We start from the raw sequence: 15,598 nt of genomic DNA, 5'->3' as shown, positions 1-15,598 counted from the left end.
GCCCCATCCCCAGGAAAAAGCAGCCTGACCTGGCCTGGAGCGCAGGGAGGAAGAAGCAGAGGTTAAGGAGGTGTGGGTAGAAGATCACGCTCCTGCTGGGGTAATGAGGTCCTGGGAACATCCAGGTGCAAAAAAAAAAAAAAAAAAAAGAGGAGGGAGCAGCCGCGGTTAGTACTTGGAATTCTGTGGGCACCCTGACAGGCGTACCGGCCCACCCCCATCACCCAAATGGGCGATCTGCGAGGCCCGAGTGCGGACTCGCCCCATCGATGCCCTCCTGCCTTCCCCTCTTCTCCCCGCTCATAACACTCTTCCTTGTCCTTCCTTCTGGCTCCCCACTCCGTCTTCCTCTCAATCGCTCTTTGTCCCCTGAAGACCGAGGCGCCCTACTGCATCCCCCGCCTCCTGCGGGCAGTGGCCCCTCGCTCCTCTCCCTCTGTTTCTCACGGTTTTCCTCATACCCGACCCTCGAGGCCTCTCCTCTCCCAATCACCCTCGGCGCTCTCTAGCTCTCCCTATGGCCCCCTCTTCCACTCGTTCTTTGGTCCCTACTCTTCCCTTCTCTAGGGCAGCCTCTCCTCTGTCCCGGACTCTAGCCCCCTCTCCATCTCCGACGCTCAGTCTCTTGCTCGCCTTGGGTCTCGCGGCTCCAGCCCTCTACCCGGCGGCCCCGCCCCGGGCCCCGCCCCTCTAAGTGGGCGGAGCCACACATCTCACGACCCAATTAGGCGCCGGCCCAGCCCTCAGCCCCACCCCTCGCGGCGCAGAGCGGGCGGGGCTGGACCGCGCGGAGGGGGCGGTGGTTCCAGCACCGGGAGGCGGGAGGAATCCAGCAGGAGGCGGCGGTCGCCGCGCTCAGTTCGGCCGCGCAGCGGGAGGGAGGCGCGAGGCAGGAGCCGGCGGCTGGGCTCGGCAGCGCATCCAGCGCAGCGCGGCGCCCCCGGCCCGGCCCCATGCCCGCAGTCCAGCCGGACCGCCCTTGAGCGCTGGCGCCTCGCCCGCGCCCCCCGCCCGCCGGCACCATTGCCCCGACGGCGCGGCCGGGCGGCCCGGCGCTCCCCAGGCTCCGTGCCGGCCGGAAGACGCTGCTAGCGGCCGCCGCGGGCGTGGTGATGCTGTTGGTGCTGGTGGTGCTCATCCCCGTGCTGGTGAGCTCGGGAGGCCCGGATGGCCACTATGAGATGCTGGGCACCTGCCGCATGGTGTGCGACCCCTACCCCGCGCGGGGCCCCGGCGCCGGCGCGCGGCCCGACGGCGGCGACGCCCTGAGCGAGCAGAGCGGCGCGCCCCCGCCCTCCACGCTGGTGCAGGGCCCCCAGGGGAAGCCGGGACGCACAGGCAAGCCAGGCCCTCCTGGGCCCCCCGGGGACCCAGGTCCTCCGGGGCCTGTGGGGCCACCCGGGGAGAAGGGTGAGCCCGGCAAGACCGGCCCTCCCGGGCTGCCGGGCGCGGGGGGCAGCGGCGCCATCAGCACGGCCACCTACACCACGGTGCCGCGCGTGGCCTTCTACGCCGGCCTCAAGAACCCTCACGAGGGTTACGAGGTGCTCAAGTTCGACGACGTGGTCACCAACCTCGGCAACAACTACGACGCGACCAGTGGCAAGTTTACGTGCAATATTCCCGGCACCTACTTTTTCACCTACCACGTCCTCATGCGCGGCGGCGATGGCACCAGTATGTGGGCGGACCTCTGCAAGAACGGCCAGGTGGGCCCGCCGGGGGCATGGGGCTGGCCTGGGGGCAGGGCACCCAGGGAGCCCGGGGCCCACGGGTACGGACGGGCGCAGATGGAGACCCGGAGCGGCTTAGGCGTTACAGGCGGGGATGATCCAGGCTAGCGGGCACCCCTGACTCCTCGGCTCCTGGGCGCCGGCTCCAAGGCAAGTGCTGCTGGGCACCTGCGGCACGGAAATGCGGGAAATACATCCAACTAATAATCAGAGCGCAGGCCGCGCGGACTGGCCCATGGGGGCTTGGCCGGTGGGAAACAGCATCTCAGAGCTAGGATTCTGGTTGATACCAGCTAGCGGTGAGGGGCCGCATCAGGATGGGCTCTGGGGAAAGGCAGCGTCTGCGCCCGCGGGCCCTTGGGCGCACCGCTAGGCGCGCAAGCGGAGAAGGCGAGCTGTAGGGGATGTTTTGCGCACAAAGGCAAAGGGAGCCAAGCGCACAAAGCCTTAGCTACAGTACGTCCCCCGCCCTTAGGAAGGGACCATTGGGCAGATCTGCCACCCTCTGCAAAACCCGGGGCTGAGCGGCCCCTTCCCACTGTGTCAGAGCTAAGCGCCCCAAAAGATGGCCAGAAGGGAAAAGTTTTTCCTCCTGAAGCAGGACAAAGAGGTGGAAACTCCCCCTCCTCTTTGCCTCCCAGCTGCAGTTCCTGATTCCTGGGGTGTCAGGGGATCCTCTTCCTTCCCAATCCCCATCGGAGAGACCAGAGTGGCAGGCACCAAGCTCATGAAATCTTTGGTACCTGGGACCAGCGATGCCTGGTGTTCTCCTTGGAACTGCTGCCCCAGGACCAATCTTGACCTAACCCTGCCCCAGGGTGACAGTTTTACCACCTCCTTTCGCTTTGATTCCCTCTCCCTTCCCAGTGCTCCCAGACCACAGGTGACCTGGGGCCCCTGCAGTAGTCAAGCAGAGCATCCTTGTGGAAGCAGGTGCCTGTGAGGATCAGAACTAAAGCTTTAGTGGGAGTTGGGAGGGAATCTCCTGTGACTGAGACCCAAGATCCTGCTGGAACCCTCCCACTGCAGCACTACCCGAGGTGGAACCTGTTTAGGGGTGGGGAAAGGACAGGCCTGAGAGTCAGCTAAAAGCCTACCAGGTGCTTGTAAGTCTGCCCGTCTCCTCCCTCCCCTGCCTGCTCTCCCTCTTGTTTCTGCCTCTCCCCTTCCTCTTCCTCTTTCTCCCCTCTCACCACCTCTTGTACTTGCCTCTCTCCTGTGTCTACCAGTCCGATCTGTCTCTCCCTTGGTTTCTGGTCCCCCACTCCTGTGTTTAATCCCCCTCTTTAATCCTTGGGTGTATCTCTCCCACTTGTGTCTGTCAGGCTTCCTGTGTCTCTCCTCTTTGTCCTTCATTCTTGACCAAATGGGAGGCCCCAGTATCCAGTAAGGACTCTCTCTGCAGATAGCCCCACAATTCCCCTTATTAATCACCAATAAGGGATTCAACAAAGTCACCTTCATCAATGGAATTTCTTCCTTTCCCCAAGAAAGTTTGGGCTGGCACCAAGTCGAGGTTTCAGGGGGCTGGGACCACAGCTTGCCTGGATAGGGAGGTGGTCACCAGGCCACCAGTGGGCCCTACTGGGCTCCTCAAGAAGGTGCCACAGGGCCCCAGAGGGGAGACAAGAGGAGGCCCCAAAGATGGTGGGTGCTGGGGGCAGGTGTGCTTGCTTCAGTCACTGGGAGGTAAAACTGACTCAAAAGGCTCTTCCTACCCCTCTAGTAGGGGCAGGGCACTGGCAGAGCCTGACAAGGAGGTGGCACCACAGGCTGGTAGAAGAAAGGAGGTGACTTTAACCAGGGGTTTCAGAGACCCAGTATTTTAACAGTTACTCAGACCGTTTCCTGCCCCCCTCCCTCACACACAAATCCAAGACAGACAGTGGGGTGATAGGCCCTGGACCTCCCCCACATCCTTTGTGACTTCTTCCAGATTGTCCAAGAGACTCATTTCCTCTCACTAGTCATTCCATATGACTAGTTCTGAGCTCCGAGTAGGAGCCAGGTTTGGGGTTCCAGGGGTCCAGTCTGTTTGCCCTCCAGGACCTCATGGTCTGTGCAGGGGAGACAGTAGTGACCACACAATAACATGCCCCAGGCATTATTGTGAGGGAGAGGAGACCGGGAGCCCACTGACACTCCTGTCCTCAGATATGTTGGCTGGAGGGAGTGAGACAATGGGCCCTAGCTCAGACCAACCTGGTCAGGGGAGAGGATGATGAACCTAACCTGGATCCCCCAGGGGAGAAGACACAGCTAGGGAGAAAATGAAAGGTCAAGTGTGGGGACAGGCCGGCTCAGAGGTGGAAGAGGACAGTCAAGCCAGCAGGGAGCAAAAATGACAAGGCTGGGCAATGGGTGGGAACAGAAGGGAGGAGCCGGCTCCTCCCGCGCCTTCAAGACCAGGGGCAGCCCTGGGCTCTGTGCTTTTCCTTCCTGGCTTCCTGCCTGCAGAGAGACTTCCAGAATTTCCTCTAGAAAGCAGAGCCGCATCTGGGCCCTGGTCTTTCCCTGGGCAAGATGGGGAAAGCGGGGAGTCAGCACCTTCCTGCTTGGTGCCAAGGCCCTCTCCCTAGGGATAACTCTGAGTCACCGCTGCACAGCCAGATGTCAGTAAGGCTGGGTCATTACGACACAGGGCCCTGAGGAGCCTGAGGAAGGGACTCTAGGCTGGAGCCGGTGCCCTGAGTGAGATAAGCTCCCTGGGGTTCCTTCTAAGATCCACAGTTCAGATGGGTCCCAGAGGATGTGAAACTGATACACCAGGCTAGGGAATGGGGGCTGTGGGAGGATAGTCAGGGCCTAGGGAAGGGGTGTATTGCAAATGGGCAGGGACTTGGACACCAGAGTCTGAGTGAGGGGGGAGGTGGTGGGGTGTGTAAACTTGGGACTGTGGTTCGAAGATCTGACTGGGGATCAGCCTCGCTGGTGGGGGGATATGGTCTCCCTGCCCCGCCCCCCCCCACCATCTCGCCGCTGTCCTCTCTGGCCTCTAATGCCTTTCACAGGACAGAGCACAGCGCCTTGCACAGTAGGAACTCAGGCATTGTGTGAAAGCACACAGGGGCCAGGCTGGCTGCCCGTGGGAGCCACACCTATATACCCAAGACCCCAGCTTTGCTCTGGGGGCAGCGGCACATTTCCTGGGTTCTTGGCCCCTATCCCACCCCCACTCCAGACCTCTAATCAGACCAATGCCTCAGTTTCACTTATTGGCAGCCCTTGAGGAGGTGCTTCTATCGCACCCCCACATGACAAGTCCCACACTTGTGTTCCCACTTCCACAACAAAATGAAATCCCCAGACTTCCCCTCGCCCCCCAGGAGGGACTGGATGCCTCTGCTGTTTCCAGTCTTGGGCAGAGAATCAGGACCCCTGGGTTCCATTGCTGGCTCCCCCACCGTCTACGGATGGAAGAGCATTAATTCTCCCTGCCTCCATGGATAATTAGGATAATCACAGCAACAATCATGGTGATGAATAAATAATAAACATAAGCATAACAGTTCTGATGCCTGTCACATCACCAGGAGATTCCTGATGACAGATAACTGTATTCTAATGGATCTGGCTATTAAGAAGCACACTGTTTTAATGAGTTAAGGCTAAATTAATCTGGGTAATAAAAATAATTGTTATTAGAAGTAATTTATTAGCAAAGATAATGAAATGCATGTGTAATAATAAATACCACCAGGATTAGGGCCCAGGGAACAATACAGAAGTTGGCTGCTTGTTTTCAGCTCCTTCCTAGTAGCTCAAAACCCCATCAAGATTAAAAAATTTTTTTCCTTTGCCATCAAAAGGCTTTTACAATGGTGGCAGTGGGTGAGGGAGGATCTCATCCATTTTCTAAACAGAGAAACCGAGCTCCTTAGACGGCATCTCTCCCTCGTTTGATTTCCCCTCACCTTTAGCTGGACCAGGAGTTTTCCCAACTAAGTGCCCCCAAACAATTCCCTCCCAGGTTGGATGAGATAAGCTTGAGGGGTGAAAAGGGGCTGAAGGGATCTGGGCTTTCAGTGGCAGACTGCACTCAAATATGTCGGGTCCTTCCAGTGCAACATTGTTGCTGACTCAGCAGCTTTGGCACAGCAGGCCTACAGTGCTCCCTCCTGCCTAGAAGGGGGGATGGGTCCCTCTCCTGATCTGGCTTGGTCCAGCCCTGACTATCAGCCTTTGGGGGTGCTGCCTTCGGGGAAGGGGCAGGATGGATAGGGGCTGTTGAGGAGCCTGGCTGACAGGACCCCACTCAATGCAGACTCTCTGCCCATCCTCCACTCAGAATATCCAGGAGAGGCCCCAGATCAGAGGGCTCAGGACTTGCGTTGGCCTCAGCAGTTGGAAAGGAATGCCTGGAGAGTATATGTCCATCACCCCACATCCTCAATATCTTACGATTATAGCTCTCCCCCACCAATGATGTGTCAGGCTTCAAATCCAAAGGCTGGCACTCCCCTGCCCCTCCTGATGCTCCTGCCTGTCCCTCCCCTCCTCCATCGAAACAAGGACCAGCAAGGATATCAGAGCAGACTGAGGATCACGGAGGGATTTAAGGTTTCAGAAGGGATGATTCCCTTCTTCCCATCCACTTCCTTTCTACCACCTTCTACCACTGTGGGGTGATGCTGGAGGAGCCAGAAGTCCTCTTGGGATGGGGTAATAGTCACAGGTGTAGCTATAACTCCTTGAGGTGGGATGCAGGCCCAGCCTGAGCATTGGGTGGGGAAATGATTCCCAGGCCTTCCATCTCACTGTTCTGGTGTGAAAGACTCCAGAATGGACTTCAGACAGGGAGTCGACACAGAATGGACCTCAGACAAGGAATCCACACAGAAGGTCTCAGTACTAGGATTGTTGCTTACTAGCACCTGGTATTGATCCAGGCCTGGACCTATAAGGCCAAGGGGCACCCTCCTGTCCAGCCACTGACATGAGAATGGGTGGATGTGACTGAAATGTAAGCATCATTATTGCAATAAACCAGAGGGTGGGTGGCAGGGCAGGGGGATTTGCTTGACTGTCAAGTGGTCAAGAATCCATATTCCCATTGCAGGGGGAATGGATTTGATTCCGGGTTGGGGAACTAAGATTTCATGCCACATGCCCCCCCCCCCCCCGGCCCAAATATATATATATATAATTTTTAAAAGAAGAGAAAAAGGAATGATGAGAGGGGGTGGCCCTCCATCCCTTGGGAGTCCAGAGAATTCCTCTCTGCAAGCAAGAGTTCCAGGCTGGGGAGTCCTGAAAACACTGCTGAGGTCCTCAATGGGCCAGACAGTGAGTGGGGCTTTCCCAGTGGCTCAGACGGTAAAGAATCTGCCTGAAATGCAAGAGACCCGGGTTTGATCCCTGGGTTGGGAAGATGCCCTGGAGAAGGGAATGGCTACCCACTCCAGGATTGTTGCCTAGAGAAATCCCTGGACAGAAGAGCCTGGCAGGCTACAGTCCATGGGGTCGCAAAGAGGCAGACACGACTGAGTGGCTAACACTTCAGTGGGCCAGACAGTGAGACCTAGGGGAGTTAAGGAAGCCAATTACACTGAATTACATTGCCAGTTCAGACCCAGATTACACCTGCCCTAGAAATCCAAGGCTCCTCTCTAACCCCCTCCCAAAACACACAGGATTGCAAAAGGGCAGTGCTGGGATGATGGGAGGACAGCAGGCTGAGAGCCCTGATGGTGCTGCAGGTGGGGCTCTGGGACCCTTCAGATTCTCTCCCTGCCTTACCTCTGACAATCCCCCTCCCTCCCGGACCCACTTTTCTCCCTTCTCCTCCCCTACCCTCTCACACATACCCTTACTCTCCTAACGGCCCAACCCCCGCAGGTGCGGGCCAGCGCCATCGCCCAGGACGCAGATCAGAACTACGACTACGCCAGCAACAGCGTGATCCTGCACTTGGACGCGGGGGACGAGGTCTTCATCAAACTGGACGGGGGCAAAGCGCACGGCGGCAACAGCAACAAGTACAGCACCTTCTCCGGTTTCATCATCTACTCCGATTGAGCTCCTCCATCCCCTATCCCCCCGGGGATCCCCCTCCGGGTGGGGTAAAGGATGACCCGTCCTCGCCCACCCCCTCGCAGCCCTCCCGGCTCTGACGCCCCTGGCCCGTCCCCAACACCTTCCGGGCCGCAGCTAGCCCTCCCGCCGGCTCACCGCACAGCCGGGTCCAGCGCGCCCTTGTCCTGGTTCCCCGGGAGGCGGTGTTGACCGTCCCCGCCCCGGCCCGCGCTGTATATTTGTACAGTAGGATTGTTTATTGCCCACCCTACCCACCAGCCCGCCCCAGCAGGGGTGGGAGAGAGGCCTCGGCGGGTTCCTCCCTGTGATGCGGATGCTGCCCACCTGCTCTGGGGATGCGCCGCCTGGGGGAGGGGTTGGTTGGGGGCTGGATGGCTTCCCAGCTACAGCCCTTGGCCGGCTGCTGCCCGTCTGACCAAAGCTATAATAAAACACTTCCACCCCGCTGGCTTTCTGACTGTGCCCTGGAGAGGAGTTGCAGGAGGGGACTATGAACCCTGCACTCCTCCAGACGGGGAATGAGTCTACTGGAAGTTTCCCGTGGATCTGGGAAAAGCCAGAGTCAGAGGTGCTCCAGGAAGAGGTGGGCCAAGGGGCCCAAAGCCCACCATGGCCCAAGAGGGTCCGGGCAAATGGAATAAGAGGCATAGGAGATAGCCTAGTTACATCATCATTTTCCCGGGTGGAAAAGCTCCATCTCTTTGACCTTGAAAGTCTATCAGCATTGCACAGGCACAGCCAGGTTTAAATTGGGAGACCTGGGTTCTGGCCCCAGTGCTATCCTGTAGGATGCTGGCTAAGTCACTCTCTTCTGACTCAGTTCTGGGTTAGTGATAGCAATGAAAGAAACAAGCTTAGTATTAAATGCTGGTTGACCTTGGCCCAAGCACTTCACCCCTGGGCCTCAGTTTTCTCATTATAATGAGAACTATCTCACTTGATTGTGGGTTAAAGAGGTATCATGTATGTGCTCAATAAACACAGCTTTTATTATTTATACATCACTTTAAAATTTGCCAAAGGCTTCCTGGTGGCTCGGATGGTAAAGAATCTGCCTGCAGTGCGGGAGACCCGGGTTCAATCCCTGGGTCGGGAAGATACCCTGGAGAAGGGTATGGCTACCCACTCCAGAATTCTGGGCTGGAGAATTCCATGGACTGGCAGGCTACAGCCCATGGGGTGGCAAAGAGTCCAACACAGTCCTTCCAACACACATTTTCACATACCTGAAGTGAAAGTGAGTGACACTTTCTTCTCATTCAAGTCTTCTCATCCAAGTCTTCCAAGAGCACTGGGAGGTTGGATGGGTAGATTTTATTCTTCTTCAAAAGAGGTTAAATACCTTTTTAAATAAGACACAATCACTATGTTCTTGATTACACTTGAATTCAAGAAGCCCTTGCTCGCTGGAGACAACACACCAAATCTCTTTGCCTCGTCACTGCCTTCCTCATCTCCTATAACTGGGGCCATGATGGTTGCACACAGTTAGGGCATTGCTAAATTATAATAGCTAATACTTAGAGAACATCCACTTTGTGTCTGACACCATATAAGAACTTTATAAATATTATCTCATGGAAATGTGTATGGGGTGGGAGTGGATTGGCAAGGAATACTCCCAAGCCCTTTAACATGGATGCTGTTTTTATATCCGTTTCAGATGAAACTGAGGCTCAGAGGATAAATACTTTGTCATAGTCACAGAGCTAGGAAGGAGCAAACATCAGTATTTGAACCAAAGACCATCCTCTTACCCAGCACACCATATATCATAAAGATTTGGGGTTTCCAAAGCAGAACCAAGGAAGGGGGGCTTGGAGGCAGCCTAGTGCTTCCACTCCAGTGCTGTCCTGTGGAGGCTTGATGGGATTTACAAGCATCTGCCCTGGGCGGCAGCCATGGGTTGAGCCTCTTGGAGAATCCCAAGGCTCTACACTGAGGGAAAGTTCCCATCTGGCTTCCCCCTCCCACCCCCTGCTGGCTCAGCTGGAGAGACAGGAAGGAGGGGTGGCCTCCCTCCCAGCCAGGCCCCATGTATGGACCCTTGTCATGGCTGGCAGACTTGAATGACTTTCTTTATCCTCTCTCCTCTCCCCTACTTCCCCCTACTGCCAGCTGTGGCCATTTAATAAAATTAGCTTAATACTTGTTCCTCCCCTGTGGGGTCTGGAGATTGAAATCTGCGGGTCCCCACAAACCCAATAAAACCCCTGGCAGGTCTGGCTGGAAAGAGAGTTTCCTTGGGAAGCCTGATTAGATTAGCCAGCAACCCCCCACTCCCTCCCCCCCCGCCCAGTGCCACCCACAGCCTCTTATGGTTCTTTAATGGCCGCGCTGGCCCCAAATTATCCAGTCACTGCACCTGGGAGGCTCCCCAGCCCTCTCCCAGAGACCACAGGTACTGGCCTAGGACTCTGCTACAGCGAAAAGCATGTTAATCATTTCTGAAGGGAGTGCCTGGCTGACTGGCTTTTCTTTCTGGTGACTGGCCGATCCTCACGTCACTTTGAGATGGGACTAAGATCTCCACATTGCAGATGAGGAAAGCATGGTCTGAAGAAAATCCGTGACTTGTCTACGGTCAGGCTGCAAGTTTGTGACGCAACTGGGACAGGACTGAAGCCAAGGACTTTTTTTTTTTTTTTTTCTGTGCAGGGCACCAGGAGTGTCTGGCAGTGCCGGCTGGTTGGGGAGCATCTCCCCATCAGACAGGGGCTCCCTAAGGGCAAAGTCTATTTTTGTACCCCTCAGACTTGGCCAACCTGATGACAATGACTTTGTCTCTACCCTCAGAATGGGAAACTTGAAGGCGAGACTGTGCCTCTTCCATCAGACCGGGAGTGGGGGGTCCTCAAAGATAGTGCTTTGGGTGAGTTGAGGGTGAGGTGCGTATCCCCAGAGACTGGGGATGGAGGGGGGACAGTTTCCCAGTTGCAAAGAGTATGGCTGCCCTGTCAGCGGCTCCAAGGGTAGACGCTGTGCTTTTTCTATATAACTGGGGCTTTCTGAGACCAGCCCTGGGACTGGGGGTTCCCTGAAAGCAAGCGTGTGTCTCCCCTCTTCCTCAGTCAGGGGCATTTCTGGCACAGAAACATTCCATGGGGCAGGGCTGGCAGGTGGGAAGGAGGCTGGATAGGCAGAATGGCGGTTCCACTCTAGAAGAAGGAAGGAAGACTCCTCCCCAGGCCGCCTCCCCTTTAAAAAGATGTGTGATTAATTAATGAATAATCTCCCTGCCAAGGGAGTGTGAGGGTGGCAGTGCCCCCGGAGCTCACCCTCATGACAAATGGCAGGCCATCCTGTGCCCAGACGGCTCTCAGCCCTCGGAGTCCATGCCACCCTGGTTTCTGGGGTCATGGGGAGCAGAGGAGGCAGCAGGAGCCCACCGCTGGGGGCTACCCTAATTGGATGACTTTGCAGGAAGGCCAGGCAGGTGCGCTCAGCTCTCCGCTTCAGCTTGCTACAAACACATCTGCCAGGGTGAGGTCTAGGGGTTAATTGCCTCCCGCCTCACTCCTGGTAACCGATATTTCATTTACTGCTCGGAGGGGAAGCTGCCCAGAGAATCAATCGTGGACAAGCGTCCAGGAGACAGGGGAGCCTCGGAGGCATGGGAGCTGTTTCCTGGAGGATCTCAGCACCAGAAGAGGAGGCAGGAGGCAAGGACCAATTGCTCAAGGCTACTCTGGGGCTCACCCACATCCTACTGACCCTGACAACAGCTCCAGGACCCCCATGAGCTGGGAGAACACCACAGGGGTCCAGAGGCTGTGCTACTTCAGCTAGCTGTGTTGTTTACCCTGCTGTGGTCCCTTCTGCATGTACTTATCTAGGTGCCCCCATAAGTGGTAGCAGGTTAGATGCTGTTAATAAGGTTATTTTCACAAGCGATGAAGGTATATTTGAAAAGCGGAACTGGAGGTGTGAGTGCCTCGCTCCCTTCCAGGTAACAAACCTTAAAATCCTACAAATGAAGTGATAATAAAGTGGAAGTGAAAAGTCTACACATGTTTGGGACTGGGAGCGCGTGGAAGGGTTACTGAGAGGTGGCAGCTGGGGGGCTGAGGGAAAAGGGACCAGAGGGCTCCCCACCCCTGTGCTTTTCACATGCTCCCTATTTGCCCCATCTGCCAGAACTGAGAATCAAAGCCACAGAATGGGTAACTCCCATTACACAGCTGGAAAAACTGAGACTCAGAGAGAAACTCCAGGTTGCTCAGGCTAGTTAAGGGCCGAGCTAGAACCGAAGACAGCAGGACTCAACAGACATGCAGCAACTGGAGTTAGAAAAACTGGGCTCAAGTCCTGGCTATGTTTCAGGAAAAGACACTCACTTTTCTGAGCCTCAGTTTCTCCACCTGAAAAATGGGCCTAATAAAATCACCCCTTGCATTAGAAGAACAGAATTTCAACCACTGGATGACCGGGGAAGTCCCATGAGAAACTATTTGTATGTTATTAAGCAAATTCTTTTCTCTTGACCTCTGTGATCCATTTGTCAAACAAGCTCACTCCCCCTTTAAACCCCAGCTTCATGTCACTTCCTTCTGACATCCTTAGATGTTTCCATTATAGCCCATCTCTCACGTCATTGTTAGTCCTTGTTTAATAGGGTGATTTCTCCATAGACTACGTGCTCTTTGAGTGTAGGAGCTGGGTGTTTATCAACCTCCCTATCTTCTTAGCCCACTTGTCTCATATTAGTAAATGCTTGCTGAATGAATAAGAACCCCCATTACCACTTCATTGAATGTCTGCAAGTTGCTTTACCTATATTATTTCTAATCCCTGTAACAAGCTAAATGTTATATTCTTTTTTAAAAAATAACTGCAGAAACTGAGGCTCTGAGAGGCTAACTGACTTGCCCCAAAAGATCAAGCAAATAAGTGTCCCCTTTCCACTGCCCATAGGAGGGCCAGCCTTGGCTCCTTGCCTCACTATGACTCACCTCATCCTCTCCAGCTAATTGTTAGGGGCAGAATAGGACCAGGAAATACTTGGCTACAGGGCACAAAAGGTTCCTATTCCCCTGGTGGTTCCTGAGGACCCCAAGCCTTCAACCACACTCCAAAGTTCTGTAAAAACGCATATCCCTGTGAGGAGGGAGGGTATCCTTAAGCTGGAAGTCATTCCTGCTTTTTATTGGCTGTACTGTGTGGCTTGTGGCATTTTAGTTCCCCAACCAGGGATGGAACCCAGATCCATGGCAGTGAAAGCCCTAGTCTTAACCACTGGGCCACCAGGGAATTCCCTGAAAGTCATTCTTTGACAGTTTTATTTCTTTTGGGTAGCAAAGATGGCAAGAATATCCTGGTTTTCTTGTAGCTTTATAATAACAGCATCTTTGCCCTGTTGTCTCATTTTATTCTCACCAAACCAACAGTGTTAACCCACTGAACAAAGAGTAGTAGAGAAGTTCAGGTAGGTGAATGGAATTTGGGTCAGATCAACCAGTTATTATATAGTGACTCTACCATCCTGATCCCAAAAGAAAGGCAAAGAAAGGCAATGCCAAAGAATGCTCAAACTACTGCACAATTGCACTCATCTCACATGCTAGTAAAGTAATGTTCAAAATTCTCCAAGCCAGGCTTCAATAATACGTGAACCATGAACTTCCAGATGTTCAAGCTGGTTTTAGAAAAGGCAGAGGAACCAGGGATCAAATTGCCAACATCCACTGGATCATCGAAAAAGTCAGAGAGTTCCAGAAAAACATCTATTTCTGCTTTATTGACTATGCCAAAGCCTTTGACTGAGTGGATCACAAGAAACTGGAAAATTCTGAAAGAGATGGGCATACCAGACCACCTGACCTGCCTCCTGAGAAACCTGCATGCAGGTCAGGAAGCAACAGTTAGAACTGGACATGGAACAACAGACTGGTTCCAAATAGGAAAAGGAGTACAATGAGGCTGTGTATTGTCACTGTGCTTATTTAACTTGTATGCAGTGTACATCATGAGAAACGCTGGGCTGGAGGAAGCACAAGCTTGAATCAAGATTGCTGGGAGAAATATCAATAACTTCAGATATGCAGATGACACCACCCTTATGGCAGAAAGTAAAGAAGAACTAAAGAGTCTCTTGATGAAAGTGAAAGAGGAGAGTGAAAAAGTTGGCTTAAAACTCAACATTCAGAAAACAAAAATCATGGCATACGGTCCCATCACTTCAGGCAAATAGATGGAGAAACAGTGGAAACAGTGGCAGACTTTATTTTGGGGGGCTCCAAAATCACTGCAAGGAGATCCAACCAGTCCATCCTAAAGGAGATCAGTCCTGGGTGTTCATTGGTAGGATTGATTTTGAAGCTGAAATTCCGATACTTTGGCCACCTGGTGTGAAGAGCTGACTCTTTTGAAAAGACCCTGATGCTGAGAAAGATTGAGGGCAGGAGGAGAAGGGGATGACAGAGGATGAGATGGTTGGATGGCATCACTAACTCAATGGACATGGGTTTGGGTGGACTCTGGGAGTTGGTGATGGACAGGGAGGCCTGGCGTGCTGTGGTTCATGGGGTTGCAAAGAGGTGGACATGACTGAGCAACCGAACTGAACTGAAAATCACTGCAGATGGTGATTGTAGCCATGAAATTAAAAGACGCTTACTCCTTGGAAGAAAAGTTATGACCAACCTAGACAGCATATTAAAAAGCAGAGACATTACTTTGCCAACAAAGGTCCAACTAGTCAAGTCTATGGTTTTTCCAGTAGTCATGTATGGATGTGAGAGTTGGACTATAAAGAAAACTGAGCGCCGAAGAATTGATGCTTTTGAACATTGATGTATTGAAGAAGACTCTTGAGAGTCCCTTGGACTGCAAGGAGATCCAACCGGTCCATCCTAAAGGAGATCAGGTTGAAGGTGGGAGGAGAAGGGGACGACAGAGGATGAGATGGTTGGATGGCACCACGGACTCAATGGGCATGAGTCTGAGTAAACTCCAGGAGTTGGTGATGGACAGGGAGGCCTGGCGTGCTGTGGTCCATGGGGTCGCAAAGAGTCGGACACGACTGAGCGACTGAACTGAACTATCTTCGTAGTAGATCTGCTAGGAAACTATGCCTCCTGCTTTCTTGCATGCCTCGACCTGCTTATAGTCCTGTGTCGGGGCAGATCAGACTAATGAAAGGGTGGAGCAACTAGCTCCTGACAGCCACCACTGCTTCATCCTAATCAGACTAGATAGCTATCCCCTTACATATGATGACGCTTAAGACGGTTTTCCATCCATGCTCTGATAAATCGGAAGGGCAGGATATTTGTCCCATTTTATAGATGAGAAAGAAGCAGCCAGAGAAGCGGAAGTGACTTCCACAGTCTCAGCACTAATTGACGATTCCGTCACTAGTGTTTGGAATCAGACTTCCTGACTACAATACAAGGCTCTCTCTTCCACCTCCACAGAACCCGGGGTTGGGGATCCGCTTGAGTGCGGCCCACCAGAATCCAAGCAGCTGGCCGCTGTGGAGGACGGAGACAGTGCTGACCAGCGGTGCCCTGAAGTGTCGCTACTCATATTCAACAGTCTGTCCATGATAATCCTGACACTGTTAAAGCCAAGTGGGCCATTCTCTGCCTCCGCCGGGTTGAAGTTCATTCTTCGGATGGTCGCGGAAGAGAAGAAACCCTGGAGAGCAACTGAAAATCCCTTTTTGGATAAGTGGACGCCGACTTAGACCACAGAAAATGTAGGTTTGAAAACGTGTTTGACTTCTGGCTGCTGCATTTGGTGACGAACTCAGTCCCAGGGGCAACTGAGACAGGCCGTAACTGGCCCCCTAGGTGCCCCTACCTCATGCTGATTTCTGCTGCTCCTTC

At 54.0% G+C, this 15,598-nt stretch overlaps 1 protein-coding gene across 1 annotated transcript; it reads left to right on the top strand.

Moving 5' to 3' along the window:
- The first annotated feature begins 1,044 nt into the window (after nucleotides 1-1,044).
- On the top strand, nucleotides 1,045-8,743 carry C1QL1 (complement C1q like 1). The gene is made up of 2 exons (XM_061141230.1): nucleotides 1,045-1,709; nucleotides 7,572-8,743. The coding sequence occupies exons 1-2, from the start codon at nucleotides 1,113-1,115 to the stop codon at nucleotides 7,749-7,751; spliced, it is 777 nt and encodes a 258-aa protein (XP_060997213.1). The 5' UTR covers nucleotides 1,045-1,112; the 3' UTR covers nucleotides 7,752-8,743.
- The last annotated feature ends 6,855 nt before the right edge of the window (nucleotides 8,744-15,598 follow it).

Source organism: Dama dama, chromosome 5, assembly GCF_033118175.1.
Source record: "Dama dama isolate Ldn47 chromosome 5, ASM3311817v1, whole genome shotgun sequence".
Taxonomy (NCBI): domain Eukaryota; kingdom Metazoa; phylum Chordata; class Mammalia; order Artiodactyla; family Cervidae; genus Dama; species Dama dama.
This window is presented reverse-complemented; position numbering and strand designations above follow the sequence as displayed.

Coding starts and splice junctions, on each gene's coding strand:
- C1QL1 (XM_061141230.1), top strand. CDS start 1,113: ATGCTGTTGGTGCTGGTGGTGCTCATCCCCGTGCTGGTGAGCTCGGGA. Junction 1,710..7,571: donor ACCTCTGCAAGAACGGCCAG/GTGGGCCCGCCG, acceptor CAACCCCCGCAG/GTGCGGGCCAGCGCCATCGC.